Genomic DNA, 15937 nt, shown 5'->3' on the forward strand with positions numbered 1-15937 from the left:
TAGAATTTCTCTTCTAGAAATAAGAACTTCGTTGTAAGCATATCTCCAAACCAACAAACAACTCTCGCATCAAATTAAATTTTGAGTTGTCACAAGTGCAAACTCCAAATAAGAAATAACCAGAGTATTTTGGACTCCGGGTCATCTCATGAGGAATTACAATGAAGTGTTCAATTATTGGCTATGAAGTATGTGAGGGGGGGTTTGATTGACAAGAGGGCAAGAAATTAAATGACAAGGAAAGTAAATCAAGCGAATAACTAAAGAAAGCAAGTAATAAAGAGAGAAACATTCATGGCAAGAATTGAGATCATAGGCTTTCTATCCTAGTCATACAATGATTAATTCATCTTATTTAGTCAACTCCAACAAACGGAAGAAGGTATCATGTCATCTTCACATAGGGAGAATGTCAAACAAGACTAATTAATCATGTCACAAATATAAACAAGAATTTATCTTATTACGTCATCTCCAACATTGGAAGAAGATATAGGTTATCTTCCATGAGAGAAAGTCTAACAAGACTAGCTAATCTCAATCCAAAAGTCCTAATCAACTTACTAATTAGATTAGCAAAAGATTAGCGTCAATGGAAATAATATTAGCTAACAACTCTAGATCACCAACATGAGTTGGGTTTTTATGACTCAAGATTGCCTAATTACTCTTTCCAAGCCAAGAATGCTTAAAATCTACTCTAACATCCAACCAAGCATTTTGTCAAACACTTGGAAGGCATAAAAAGAAAGCATAATAAAAGTGCAAAAAATATAAATCTACCAACTATCAATTGCAAGAAAAGTAAATCACAACTCAAATCAACATCAAAAGAACATCAAACATCAAATATCATTAAAGAAAAATCCAAACCCAACAAGTGCATCCATGAATATAAAAGAAGCATAAAAGTAAAATTAACATGAGAACTAAGAGAATCAAGTAGTAAGAACAAGAAATTGTAGAAGAAACAAGATAAAATCAAGAATTAAACATGGATCTATGATGCAACTAACCTAACCTAATTCTAGAGAGAAGAGGGAGCTTCTCTCTCTAGAAACTAACCTACATGATGCTAATGCTACAAACAATTGCTTCCCCCTTTCCCAAGCTTGAATTCTGATGAAATAGCATTAGAAATGAGTTGGGTTGGGCCCAAAGTACTTCAAAAGTCGCTGGGGGCGATTTCACTTTAGTGGGCCACGGACAGCATCAGCACGCACGCGTACATGGCGCGTGCGCGCCCCTGAACGCGAAGTAACATATGACAAATTTTATATCATTTCGAAGCCGCGGATGTTAGCTTTTCAATGTAACTTAAACTGCCTCATTTGGATCTCTGTAGCTCAAGTTATGGTTATTTGAGTGCGAAGAGGTCAGACTTGACAGCTTTACGGTTCCTTCATTTCTTTATGAGTTCTCCCACTTTGCATGCTTTTCTCCTCACTTCTTCCATCTAATACTTGCCTTATGAACCTGAAATTACTAAACAAACATATCAAGGCATCGAATGGAATTAAAGTGAATTAAAATGATCAATTTTAGGACCTAAAAAGCATGTTTTCACATTTAAGCACAAATCAAGGGAGAATTGCAAAACCATGCTATTTCATTGAATAAATGTGGGAAAAGGTGATAAAATCCCCCAAAATAAGCACAAGATAAACCACAAAATTGGGGTTTATCAAATCTCCCCACACTTAAACCGAGCATGTCCTCATGCTAAGAGTAAAGAAGGACAAGAAAAGGGTATGAACATTTATTCAATGCAAATAAACTAGATAAATCTATCTATATGAATGCATTAAATGCAAAATGATTCTACCTAATTGGTTAAAAGTAAATCAATCTCCAAGAACATATATAAGCAAGTAGGGCAAAGGTCATATGACGACTCATAAACTCTACCAATTTGAATATCAAAATGAAGCACAAATAGACTTGCAAGAAGAAAAGCTCATGAAAGCCGGGAACAAGGAATTGAGCATCGAACCCTCACCGGAAGTGTATCCGCTCTAGTCGCTCTAGTGTATAGGGTCGATCACTCAATTCTCCTCTAATCATGCTTTCCAAGATTTGTTTTTCTTCTAACAATCAACAATTATTCAATGCATGCATACATTCATCATGAGGGCTTATTCATGGGTTGTAATGGGGCTAGGGTCAAGGTAGGATGCATATGGTCAAGTGAGCTTGAAATTTGAATCTTTGATTAGCCTACGCTCTTACCAAACACATATAACAACCTATACAATTCTAATACACTGCCTAGCTACCCATGATTCCCACTTTTTCACATACTCATGCATTCTCTTTAATTAACATTCCATATGCATTGATTTTTATTGAACTTTACTATGGGGCATTTTTGTCCCCCTTTAATTGTATTTCTTTTTCTCTTTTTTATTTTATTTTTTTTCTTTTATATATATTTATATATATATGTTTTTTTTCTTTGTCATTTTTTTTCTAAAGTATATACAAACGTATCAATGTATATGGTTTACATATAGTGCATGAATATGTACCCAATTCCCAATATTTTCAACAAAAATAAAAATTACACTTTTACCTCAACTAATGTCCCAAATTTCTCATACCCAAATGATACACACCCTCACTAGCCTAAGCTAATCAAAGATCCAAATTAAGGACATTTATTATTTTTCCTTTAGGGGTAGTGATGTGCTAATATTAAGAACAAAAGGGATTAATTAGGCTCAAAATTGGCTAACAATGGTTGATGAAAGGTAGGCTATTTGGGTAAGTGAGCTATATGAAATGATAGCCTCAATCATATAAATGTATGTATACATAGAATAATGGACATAAAGAATCAAACAAATCAAAGATTACAATCATAGAAAGAGAATAATGCACACAAGAATGGGAAATAAGTGGTTATATGATGTAACCACACAATTAGGCTCAAAACTCACATGCTTGTGTTCTTAGCTCAAATACCATGTTCCAAAATAAAATCTTCAAGCAAGTTCAACAATTTTTTTTCAAATTGGTAGGGTGCCCTAAAACAATTTTTCTTGTAAAAGATATCATCACCCTAACCAAGTAGTCCTAACATAAAAAGAAGTGGTAAAATATGTAAAAATTATAACTAGCATGCAACCTATCATGCAATGCAACAACTAACTAACAAAGACAAAAATTAAGAATTGGTGTTGAAAAAGGAAGTTGTTACCCATGGAGATCGGTCGGACGACCTCCCCACACTTAGAAATTTGCACCGTCCTCAGTGCATGCAAAGAAGAGCAAGGTGGACGGGTTGCTACAATTGATGAGCTCCTTCAAAAGGTTGTGCGGGTAAACTTATTTGTTGCCCCATTTAGACGCTTTCCATCCCTTTCTTTCTTGGTTGCCAACCTAAAAAGAAAGAGAAAGAAAGGAAATTAAGCCTACAACAAAGATATCAAAGCAATAAAACATAGGCGGGGGCTAATGCCAAATAAGAGTAAGGTTCTCACCACATGTTAGCTACGCATGTAAGTGAGAAAACAATATAGGCAAAGGGTATATCAATTAATACTCGGTGCAAGAGTAAAGTCAAAGCATGAAGAGCACTCAAAAGTATCAAGTTCAACTAGAAAGAGTGGGTCATGAAAGACATGCAAGTTCATATCAATCCACAAAGAATATAAGAGTCATACAAGATTAAGCATTGATTTAAAAGTTTCATCACCCAACAATATCAAAAAAGTCAAGAAGCACCAAGATTAACTAAGAAATTCTCAACAATTGAGTAAGAGAATTCAACACCAATATTAAAATAAGAAACTTAGAAAATAAAAGGGAAAACAAGTTACAAAAATAAAATTAAAAGGCAATGAATGAAAACAAGGAAATGCAATAAAAGAAGATGGAAAAAAAGAGAGAAAAATTTTTTATTTTATTTTATTTTTTATTTTTTTTATTTTTAAAAGAAAGAAAAAAAATTTCCAAGAGAGGAAGAAGAAAAAAAATAAAGAAAAAAGAAAAAAAGAAGAAAGAAGGAGAAAGGAGAAAGGAGAAAAACAAAGTGCAAATCAGCGCATATGCGCCATGCGTGCTCAAGCGCGGATGCAGCACGGACAATCCGCGCGCGCGCGCCATGCGTGCTTGGGCGCGGATGCGACAGGAACAATCGGCGCGCACGTGCCATGCATGCTTATGTGCGGATTGCCTGGCACAAAGTAGGCATAAAGTAGGCACAACTCTCGGGTTTTAGTACTAGGAGTTGTGAAACCACATCGGCGCGCGCGCGCACTGCGCGCTTGGGCGCCGATGCCCTTTTTTTTTTTTTTTTGAAAAACAGGGCATTCTCCTAATCTATAAGCATTCTAATATAACCAAAATTAAATTCAACAACAAATCTTTTTAGTTTTTGAAAAATTTTTAAACACACTAAAAACAAAACTTATACTACAAGCAAAATGCAATTCGACAACAACTAAACTAATCAAAACAAACTAAGAAATAACCAATCAATCAAAGCAATATGTATAAGAATATAGAAAATAACAAAAACTACCTACAATGGCAACTCCAATCACTTATTAACCAAATCTAAAAGAGAGTGGAAAGAGTTTACCATGGTAGGGTGTCTCCCACCTAGCATTTTTGTTTATTGTCCTTAAGTTGGACTTATGGGGAGCTCCTCTTAAGGTGGCTTGTGCTTGTAACCATCTTGGAACATCCACAATGCTTGAATCTCCAATAAGCTCCATTCTTCAATGTTAATATCTTCAAGCTTTGATGGAGTTCTTCACAAACCATGAGCTCCCAAAGTTGATTTTCCTTGTGCGATCCGGGATCCCACACTTTGTTTTGACACCCATATTCAAAGTGATCATCATGATTCCACTTGGGTGGTTTAGCCTTGGAATTCTCAAAGAAGCCTCCAAACAACTTCCTAGACCCATACAATTTAGCTCCACACCAAACCTTGCAATCAAACTTTGAGCAAGCAACCATAATGAACCTAGAATGATGTTTCCAACCACTACACAACTCTCTCTTACTCTTAACTCCACAAAGAGCTCTAAGTTGTCCATCCGTCTCAAGCAAACCATATTCAAGTGAGAAATTAAAGCTTAAGGATAAGAATTTTACCCACTTGAATGTTGTATTGGATGGTGACTTAGGAAAGGGTGGTTCCGATGATCTTGCAAGTTCCACTCCTTTGTACTCTTCCATGATTACTTCCACCTCTTTACATCTTTCCTCAAGTTCAACCTCTTCCTCTTGGTGGCTCTCTTCTAATTCAATCTCTTCTTTTATTGCTCACCAAGGGCATGAGAGGTTGTGCATCTTCTTCTTTAATCTCCATGTCAAGCCCAATGGGAGAGGATTCAATTGTACATAAGAATTCCTCAATGATTGAATCCATCTCATGGTCAACCTCTTCAAAGGCTTCAACCACTTCTTCCGACTCAATTATCTTAACTTCCTCCTCTTGTTGCACTCCTTGCTTCAGCTCTTCTTCTTCCCCTTGAAGCTCTAAACTCACTCCCTCACTAGGCTCCTTAATTGCTTCTCCACATTCGACAATGGGAGTGCCTTGGTTGCTTAGGCTTAGTCGGGCAGAGGCCATATTGCTAACGGCTTCCACTAGGATAACCATCTTGGCTCCTAGCTCTTTAAACTTCTTTTCATCCTCCTCTTGTCGCCTTAAGATATGAGATTCAAGATCTCTCAATTCCAACATGGAGGCTTCATCGGAGGGCGGTGGTGGAAGAGAGGGTTCATTGTTTGGGAAGGGAGTTTCATAATTGGAAGTTGGTTCATCTTGGTAAGGGTATGAAGATGGTGTATATTGAGGTGGTTCTTGATAGTAGTTGTGTTGGAATTGTGGTGGTTCATGTATGGTTCATATGGTTCATAAGGTGGTTGGTATGGTGGATAAGGATTATAGTCATAATGAGGTGTTTGGTGGTAGGGGGCTTGTGAGTAAGGTGGTTCAAAGTCATGTTGAGGGGGTGGTTCATAGGCATGTGGTGGTGGTTGTTGACAATTTCAATAAGGGTCACCACAACCATTAGATTGATATGCATTAGGATTAGAATTATACCCATAAGAATCCGGAGGTTGTTGTTGCCAAGAAGGGTGATCAATCCTTTAAGGCTCCTCCCACCTTTGATTGTTCCATCCTTGATGTATATTGTCATTATAGTTCCCATTCCCTACAACAAAATTTGAGACAAACTCATAGCCAAAGTGATGAGAATTCATAGTAGCAAAGAGAAGCAAAGTTAACAAAAATAAGCAAGAAAGTCCTAAGGCTAACAAAAACTAACAAATAAGCAAAAGGCAAACATATTCACAATATTTACAATAGCCAATAACATAACACCATTGCAACTCCCCGGCAACGGCGCCATTTTAATGAACGAGATTTGCTAGATGGTTTAGAATTTCTCTTCTAGAAATAAGAACTTCGTTGTAAGCATATCTCCAAACCAACAAACAACTCTCGCATCAAATTAAATTTTGAGTTGTCACAAGTGCAAACTCCAAATAAGAAATAACCAGAGTATTTTGGACTCCGGGTCATCTCATGAGGAATTACAATGAAGTGTTCAATTATTGGCTATGAAGTATGTGAGGGGGGGTTTGATTGACAAGAGGGCAAGAAATTAAATGACAAGGAAAGTAAATCAAGCGAATAACTAAAGAAAGCAAGTAATAAAGAGAGAAACATTCATGGCAAGAATTGAGATCATAGGCTTTCTATCCTAGTCATACAATGATTAATTCATCTTATTTAGTCAACTCCAACAAACGGAAGAAGGTATCATGTCATCTTCACATAGGGAGAATGTCAAACAAGACTAATTAATCATGTCACAAATATAAACAAGAATTTATCTTATTACGTCATCTCCAACATTGGAAGAAGATATAGGTTATCTTCCATGAGAGAAAGTCTAACAAGACTAGCTAATCTCAATCCAAAAGTCCTAATCAACTTACTAATTAGATTAGCAAAAGATTAGCGTCAATGGAAATAATATTAGCTAACAACTCTAGATCACCAACATGAGTTGGGTTTTTATGACTCAAGATTGCCTAATTACTCTTTCCAAGCCAAGAATGCTTAAAATCTACTCTAACATCCAACCAAGCATTTTGTCAAACACTTGGAAGGCATAAAAAGAAATCATAATAAAAGTGCAAGAAATATAAATCTACCAACTATCAATTGCAAGAAAAGTAAATCACAACTCAAATCAACATCAAAAGAACATCAAACATCAAATATCATTAAAGAAAAATCCAAACCCAACAAGTGCATCCATGAATATAAAAGAAGCATAAAAGTAAAATTAACATGAGAACTAAGAGAATCAAGTAGTAAGAACAAGAAATTGTAGAAGAAACAAGATAAAATCAAGAATTAAACATGGATCTATGATGCAACTAACCTAACCTAATTCTAGAGAGAAGAGGGAGCTTCTCTCTCTAGAAACTAACCTACATGTTGCTAATGCTACAAACAATTGCTTCCCCCTTTCCCAAGCTTGAATTCTGAATGAAATAGCATTAGAAATGAGTTGGGTTGGGCCCAAAGTTCTTCAAAAATCGCTGGGGGCGATTTCACTTTAGTGGGCCACGGACAGCATCGGCACGCACGCGTACATGGCGCGTGCGCGCCCCTGAACGCGAAGTAACATATGACAAATTTTATATCATTTCGAAGCCGCGGATGTTAGCTTTTCAATGTAACTTAAACTGCCTCATTTGGATCTCTGTAGCTCAAGTTATGGTTATTTGAGTGCGAAGAGGTCAGACTTGACAGCTTTACAGTTCCTTCATTTCTTTATGAGTTCTCCCACTTTGCATGCTTTTCTCCTCACTTCTTCCATCTAATACTTGCCTTATGAACCTGAAATTACTAAACAAACATATCAAGGCATCGAATGGAATTAAAGTGAATTAAAATGATCAATTTTAGGACCTAAAAAGCATGTTTTCACATTTAAGCACAAATCAAGGGAGAATTGCAAAACCATGCTATTTCATTGAATAAATGTGGGAAAAGGTGATAAAATCCCCCAAAATAAGCACAAGATAAACCACAAAATTGGGGTTTATCAAATCTCCCCACACTTAAACCGAGCATGTCCTCATGCTAAGAGTAAAGAAGGACAAGAAAAGGGTATGAACATTTATTCAATGCAAATAAACTAGATAAATCTATCTATATGAATGCATTAAATGCAAAATGATTCTACCTATTTGGTTAAAAGTAAATCAATCTCCAAGAACATATATAAACAAGTAGGGCAAAGGTCATATGACGACTCATAAACTCTACCAATTTGAATATCAAAATGAAGCACAAATAGACTTGCAAGAAGAAAAGCTCATGAAAGCCGGGAACAAGGAATTGAGCATCGAACCCTCACCGGAAGTGTATCCGCTCTAGTCGCTCTAGTGTATAGGGTCGATCACTCAATTCTCCTCTAATCATGCTTTCCAAGATTTGTTTTTCTTCTAACAATCAACAATTATTCAATGCATGCATACATTCATCATGAGGGCTTATTCATGGGTTGTAATGGGGCTAGGGTCAAGGTAGGATGCATATGGTCAAGTGAGCTTGAAATTTGAATCTTTGATTAGCCTACGCTCTTACCAAACACATATAACAACCTATACAATTCTAATACACTGCCTAGCTACCCATGATTCCCACTTTTTCACATACTCATGCATTCTCTTTAATTAACATTCCATATGCATTGATTTTTATTGAACTTTACTATGGGGCATTTTTGTCCCCCTTTAATTGTATTTCTTTTTCTCTTTTTTATTTTATTTTTTTTCTTTTATATATATTTATATATATATGTTTTTTTTCTTTGTCATTTTTTTTCTAAAGTATATACAAACGTATCAATGTATATGGTTTACATATAGTGCATGAATATGTACCCAATTCCCAATATTTTCAACAAAAATAAAAATTACACTTTTACCTCAACTAATGTCCCAAATTTCTCATACCCAAATGATACACACCCTCACTAGCCTAAGCTAATCAAAGATCCAAATTAAGGACATTTATTATTTTTCCTTTAGGGGTAGTGATGTGCTAATATTAAGAACAAAAGGGATTAATTAGGCTCAAAATTGGCTAACAATGGTTGATGAAAGGTAGGCTATTTGGGTAAGTGAGCTATATGAAATGATAGCCTCAATCATATAAATGTATGTATACATAGAATAATGGACATAAAGAATCAAACAAATCAAAGATTACAATCATAGAAAGAGAATAATGCACACAAGAATGGAGAATAAGTGGTTATATGATGTAACCACACAATTAGGCTCAAAACTCACATGCTTGTGTTCTTAGCTCAAATACCATGTTCCAAAATAAAATCTTCAAGCAAGTTCAACAATTTTTTTTTTCAAATTGGTAGGGTGCCCTAAAACAATTTTTCTTGTAAAAGATATCATCACCCTAACCAAGTAGTCCTAACATAAAAAGAAGTGGTAAAATATGTAAAAATTATAACTAGCATGCAACCTATCATGCAATGCAACAACTAACTAACAAAGACAAAAATTAAGAATTGGTGTTTAAAAAGGAAGTTGTTACCCATGGAGATCGGTCGGACGACCTCCCCACACTTAGAAATTTGCACCGTCCTCAGTGCATACAAAGAAGAGCAAGGTGGACGGGTTGCTACAATTGATGAGCTCCTTCAAAAGGTTGTGCGGGTAAACTTATTTGTTGCCCCATTTAGACGCTTTCCATCCCTTTCCTTCTTGGTTGCCAACCTAAAAAGAAAGAGAAAGAAAGGAAATTAAGCCTACAACAAAGATATCAAAGCAATAAAACATAGGCGGGGGCTAATGCCAAATAAGAGTAAGGTTCTCACCACATGTTAGCTACGCATGTAAGTGAGAAAACAATATAGGCAAAGGACATATCAATTAATAATCGGTGCAAGAGTAAAGTCAAAGCATGAAGAGCACTCAAAAGTATCAAGTTCAACTAGAAAGAGTGGGTCATGAAAGACATGCAAGTTCATATCAATGCACAAAGAATATAAGAGTCATACAAGATTAAGCATTGATTTAAAAGTTTTATCACCCAACAATATCAAAAAAGTCAAGAAGCACCAAGATTAACTAAGAAATTCTCAACAATTGCGTAAGAGAATTCAACACCAATATTAAAATAAAAAACTTAGAAAATAAAAGGGAAAACAAGTTACAAAAATAAAATTAAAAGGCAATGAATGAAAACAAGGAAATGCAATAAAAGAAGATGGAAAAAAAGAGAGAAAAAATTTTTATTTTATTTTATTTTTTATTTTTTTTAATTTTTTTATTTTTAAAAGAAAGAAAAAAAATTTCTAAGAGAGGAAGAAGAAAAAAAGAAAGAAAAAAGAAAAAAAGAAGAAAGAAGGAGAAAGGAGAAAGGAGAAAAACAAAGTGCAAATCAGCGCATATGCGCCATGCGTGCTCAAGCGCGGATGCAGCACGGACAATCCACGCGCGCGCCATGCGTGCTTGGGCGCGGATGCGACAGGAACAATCGGCGCGCACGCGCCATGCATGCTTACGCGCGGATCGCCTGGCACAAAGTAGGCATAAAGTAGGCACATCGGCGCGCGCGCGCACTGCGCGCTTGGGCGCCGATGCCCTTTTTTTTTTTTTTGAAAAACAGGGCATTCTCCTAATCTATAAGCATTCTAATATAACCAAAATTAAATTCAACAACAAATATTTTTAGTTTTTGAAAAATTTTTAAACACACTAAAAACAAAACTTATACTACAAGCAAAATGCAATTCGACAACAACTAAACTAATCAAAACAAACTAAGAAATAAACAATCAATCAAAGCAATATGTATAAGAATATAGAAAGTAACAAAAACTACCTACAATGGCAACTCCAATCACTTATTAACCAAATCTAAAAGAGAGTGGAAAGAGTTTACCATGGTGGGGTGTCTCCCACCTAGCACTTTTGTTTATTGTCCTTAAGTTGGACTTATGGGGAGCTCCTCTTAAGGTGGCTTGTGCTTGTAACCATCTTGGAACATCCACAATGCTTGAATCTCCAATAAGCTCCATTCTTCAATGTTAATATCTTCAAGCTTTGATGGAGTTCTTCACAAACCATGAGCTCCCAAAGTTGATTTTCCTTGTGCGATCCGGGATCCCACACTTTGTTTTGACACCCATATTCAAAGTGATCATCATGATTCCACTTGGGTGGTTTAGCCTTGGAATTCTCAAAGAAGCCTCCAAACAACTTCCTAGACCCATACAATTTAGCTCCACACCAAACCTTGCAATCAAACTTTGAGCAAGCAACCATAATGAACCTAGAATGATGTTTCCAACCACTACACAACTCTCTCTTACTCTTAACTCCACAAAGAGCTCTAAGTTGTCCATCCGTCTCAAGCAAACCATATTCAAGTGAGAAATTAAAGCTTAAGGATAAGAATTTTACCCACTTGAATGTTGTATTGGATGGTGACTTAGGAAAGGGTGGTTCCGATGATCTTGCAAGTTCCACTCCTTTGTACTCTTCCATGATTACTTCCACCTCTTTACATCTTTCCTCAAGTTCAACCTCTTCCTCTTGGTGGCTCTCTTCTAATTCAATCTCTTCTTTTATTGCTCACCAAGGGCATGAGAGGTTGTGCATCTTCTTCTTTAATCTCCATGTCAAGCCCAATGGGAGAGGATTCAATTGTACATAAGAATTCCTCAATGATTGAATCCATCTCATGGTCAACCTCTTCAAAGGCTTCAACCATTTCTTCCGGCTCAATTATCTTAACTTCCTCCTCTTGTTGCACTCCTTGCTTCAGCTCTTCTTCTTCCCCTTGAAGCTCTAAACTCACTCCCTCACTAGGCTCCTTAATTGCTTCTCCACATTTGACAATGGGAGTGCCTTGGTTGCTTAGGCTTAGTCGGGCAGAGGCCATATTGCTAACGGCTTCCAATAGGATAACCATCTTGGCTCCTAGCTCTTTAAACTTCTTTTCATCCTCCTCTTGTCGCCTTAAGATATGAGATTCAAGATCTCTCAATTCCAACATGGAGGCTTCATCGGAGGGCGGTGGTGGAAGAGAGGGTTCATTGTTTGGGAAGGGAGTTTCATAATTGGAAGTTGGTTCATCTTGGTAAGGGTATGAAGATGGTGTATATTGAGGTGGTTCTTGATAGTAGTTGTGTTGGAATTGTGGTGGTTCATGTATGGTTCATATGGTTCATAAGGTGGTTGGTATGGTGGATAAGGATTATAGTCATAATGAGGTGTTTGGTGGTAGGGGGCTTGTAAGTAAGGTGGTTCAAAGTCATGTTGAGGGGGTGGTTCATAGGCATGTGGTGGTGGTTGTTGACAATTTCAATAAGGGTCACCACAACCATTAGATTGATATGCATTAGGATTAGAATTATACCCATAAGAATCCGGAGGTTGTTGTTGCCAAGAAGGGTGATCAATCCTTTAAGGCTCCTCCCACCTTTGATTCTTCCATCCTTGATGTATATTGTCATTATAGTTCCCATTCCCTACAACAAAATTTGAGACAAACTCATAGCCGAAGTGATGAGAATTCATAGTAGCAAAGAGAAGCAAAGTTAACAAAAATAAGCAAGAAAGTCCTAAGGCTAACAAAAACTAACAAATAAGCAAAAGGCAAACATATTCACAATATTTACAATAGCCAATAACATAACACCATTGCAACTCCCCGGCAATGGCGCCATTTTGATGAACGAGATTTGCTAGATGGTTTAGAATTTCTCTTCTAGAAATAAGAACTTCGTTGTAAGCATATCTCCAAACCAACAAACAACTCTCGCATCAAATTAAATTTTGAGTTGTCACAAGTGCAAACTCCAAATAAGAAATAACCAGAGTATTTTGGACTCCGGGTCATCTCATGAGGAATTACAATGAAGTGTTCAATTATTGGCAATGAAGTATGTAAGGGGGGGTTTGATTGACAAGAGGCCAAGAAATTAAATGACAAGGAAAGTAAATCAAGCGAATAACTAAAGAAAGCAAGTAATAAAGAGAGAAACATTCATGGCAAGAATTGAGATCATAGGCTTTCTATCCTAGTCATACAATGATTAATTCATCTTATTTAGTCAACTCCAACAAACGGAAGAAGGTATCATGTCATCTTCACATAGGGAGAATGTCAAACAAGACTAATTAATCATGTCACAAATATAAACAAGAATTTATTTTATTACGTCATCTCCAACATTGGAAGAAGATATAGGTTATCTTCCATGAGAGAAAGTCTAACAAGACTAGCTAATCTCAATCCAAAAGTCCTAATCAACTTACTAATTAGATTAGCAAAAGATTAGCGTCAATGGAAACAATATTAGCTAACAACTCTAGATCACCAACATGAGTTGGGTTTTTATGACTCAAGATTGCCTAATTACTCTTTCCAAGCCAAGAATGCTTAAAATCTACTCCAACATCCAACCAAGCGTTTTGTCAAACACTTGGAAGGCATAAAAAGAAAGCATAATAAAAGTGCAAGAAATATAAATCTACCAACTATCAATTGCAAGAAAAGTAAATCACAACTCAAATCAACATCAAAAGAACATCAAACATCAAATCTCATTAAAGAAAAATCCAAACCCAACAAGTGCATCCATGAATATAAAAGAAGCATAAAAGTAAAATTAACATGAGAACTAAGAGAATCAAGTAGTAAGAATAAGAAATTGTAGAAGAAATAAGATAAAATCAAGAATTAAACATGGATCTATGATGCAACTAACCTAACCTAATTCTAGAGAGAAGAGGGAGATTCTCTCTCTAGAAACTAACCTACATGATGCTAATGCTACAAACAATTGCTTCCCCCTTTCCCAAACTTGAATTCTACATGAAATAGCATTAGAAATGAGTTGGGTTGGGCCCAAAGTACTTCAAAAATCGCTGGGGGCGATTTCACTTTAGTGGGCCACAGACAGCATCGGCACGCACGTGTACATGGCGCATGCGCGCCCCTGAACGCGAAGTAACATATGGCAAATTTTATATCATTTTGAAGCCGCGGATGTTAGCTTTTCAACGCAACTGAAACTGCCTCATTTAGACCTCTGTAGCTCATGTTATGGTCGTTTGAGTGCGAAGAGGTCAGACTTGACAGCTTTACGGTTCCTTCATTTCTTTATGAGTTCTCCCACTTTGCATGGTTTTCTCCTCACTTCTTCCATCCAATACTTGCCTTATGAACCTGAAATTACTCAACAAACATATCAAGGTATCGAATGGAATTAAAGTGAATTAAAATGATCAATTTTCGGACATAAAAAGCATGTTTTCACATTTAAGCACAAATCAAGGGAGAATTGTAAAACCATGCTATTTCATTGAATAAATGTGGTAAAAGGTGATAAAATCCCCCAAAATAAGCACAAGATAAACCACAAAATTGGACTTTATCAATCCCACCAAAGGAGATTTTGAAACCCTACGTGCCAAAGGCTCCCTATCCCCAAAGACTGAGAAAGGATGGAAATGACAGCCAATTCTCTAAGTTCTTGGAGATATTCAGAAAGCTCCAAATCAATATACCATTTGCTGAAGCATTGGAGTAGATGCCACTTTATGCCAAATTCCTAAAGGAACTCATGACCAAGAAGAGAAACTGGAAAGAAAAGGAAACTATGGTGTTGACTGAAGAATGTAGTGCCATCATACAAAAGAATCTTTCCCAAAAGATGTAGGACCCTGGGAGCTTCCAAATCCCATACATTATAGGAGACATCAATATTAAAAATGTACTATGTGATTTAGGAGCCAGCATCAACCTAATATCCCTATCCATGATGAAGAGAATGATGGTTGAGGAAGCCAAGCCAACAAGGATGGCACTCCAACTAGCAGATAGAACATTCAAATTTCCCCATGGAGTAGTTGAGGACTTGTTAGTCAAGGTGGGCAACTTCATCTTTCCAGCAGACTTTGTAGTGTTTGATATGGAAGAAGAAGCCAACACATTAATCACACTAGGAAGACCATTCCTAGCAACAGCCAGAGCTATTATTGATGTACAAAAAGGAGAATTAGTCCTCAGGTCTCATGAGGAGAAGATGGTGTTTAATGTATTCACAGCCATGAGTTACCTAAAGGAACCTCTTGGGAAATGCATGATAGTAGATGCAATTGAGCCATTGGTACAAGGAGTCTTAGAAGAAGACAAGCTTGAGGAAGAGATGGAGGAAGATCAATAAGCATGTAGTGGAACTCCACAAGAGAGCATGGATAGTCCAATCATGTTAGACAAAGCAAAAGAGAAAGATAAAGCACCCAAACTAAAATTGAAGAGACTACCCCCTAAGCTGAAGTACGCATACTTAGGGAGCATTGATACTTATCTAGTGATCATTAACTAAACCTTGAGTAAGGAACAAGAGAAGGAGCTAATTAAGGTGCTGAAACAACACAAGGATGCCATTGGGTGGATCCTCTCTGATTTGAAAGGGATAATCCCCTTAATGTGCATGCACAAGATCCTTCTTAAGGAAGATGCCAAGCCCACAATTCAGCCACAAAGAAGGTTGAATCCATCAATGAAGGAAGTAGTACAGATAGAGGTGCTGAAACTATGGCAAGCAGGGGTGATTAACCCTATTTTAGATAGTCCTTGGGTGAGCCCTGTTCAAGTGGTACCTAAGAAAAGAGGCATCATAGTGGTGCCAAATGAAAGGAATGAGCTGATTCCTACCAGGACAGTCACTGGATGGCGCATGTGTATAGACTACAGAAAGCTCAATGAAGCCACAAGGAAGGATCACTTCTCACTCCCCTTTATGGATCAAATGTTGGAGAGACTTGCTGGGCATGAATACTATTGTTTCTTAGATGGATACTCAGGCTACAACCAGATTGTAGTGGATCCTAAAAACCAAGAGAAGAC

At 36.8% G+C, this 15937-nt stretch overlaps 1 protein-coding gene across 1 annotated transcript; it reads left to right on the top strand.

Moving 5' to 3' along the window:
- The first annotated feature begins 14843 nt into the window (after window positions 1-14843).
- LOC148552975 (uncharacterized) lies at window positions 14844-15251 on the top strand. Its single transcript, XM_088494750.1, has one exon. The coding sequence runs from the start codon at window positions 14844-14846 to the stop codon at window positions 15249-15251; it is 408 nt and encodes a 135-aa protein (XP_088350876.1).
- The last annotated feature ends 686 nt before the right edge of the window (window positions 15252-15937 follow it).

The sequence above is a fragment of the Arachis ipaensis genome, chromosome B7, assembly GCF_059453495.1.
Source record: "Arachis ipaensis isolate K30076 ecotype BB chromosome B7, ASM5945349v1, whole genome shotgun sequence".
Taxonomy (NCBI): domain Eukaryota; kingdom Viridiplantae; phylum Streptophyta; class Magnoliopsida; order Fabales; family Fabaceae; genus Arachis; species Arachis ipaensis.

Excerpts from the sequence above, each read along its gene's own strand:
- LOC148552975 (XM_088494750.1), top strand. The coding sequence starts at position 14,844 with ATGATGAAGAGAATGATGGTTGAGGAAGCCAAGCCAACAAGGATGGCA.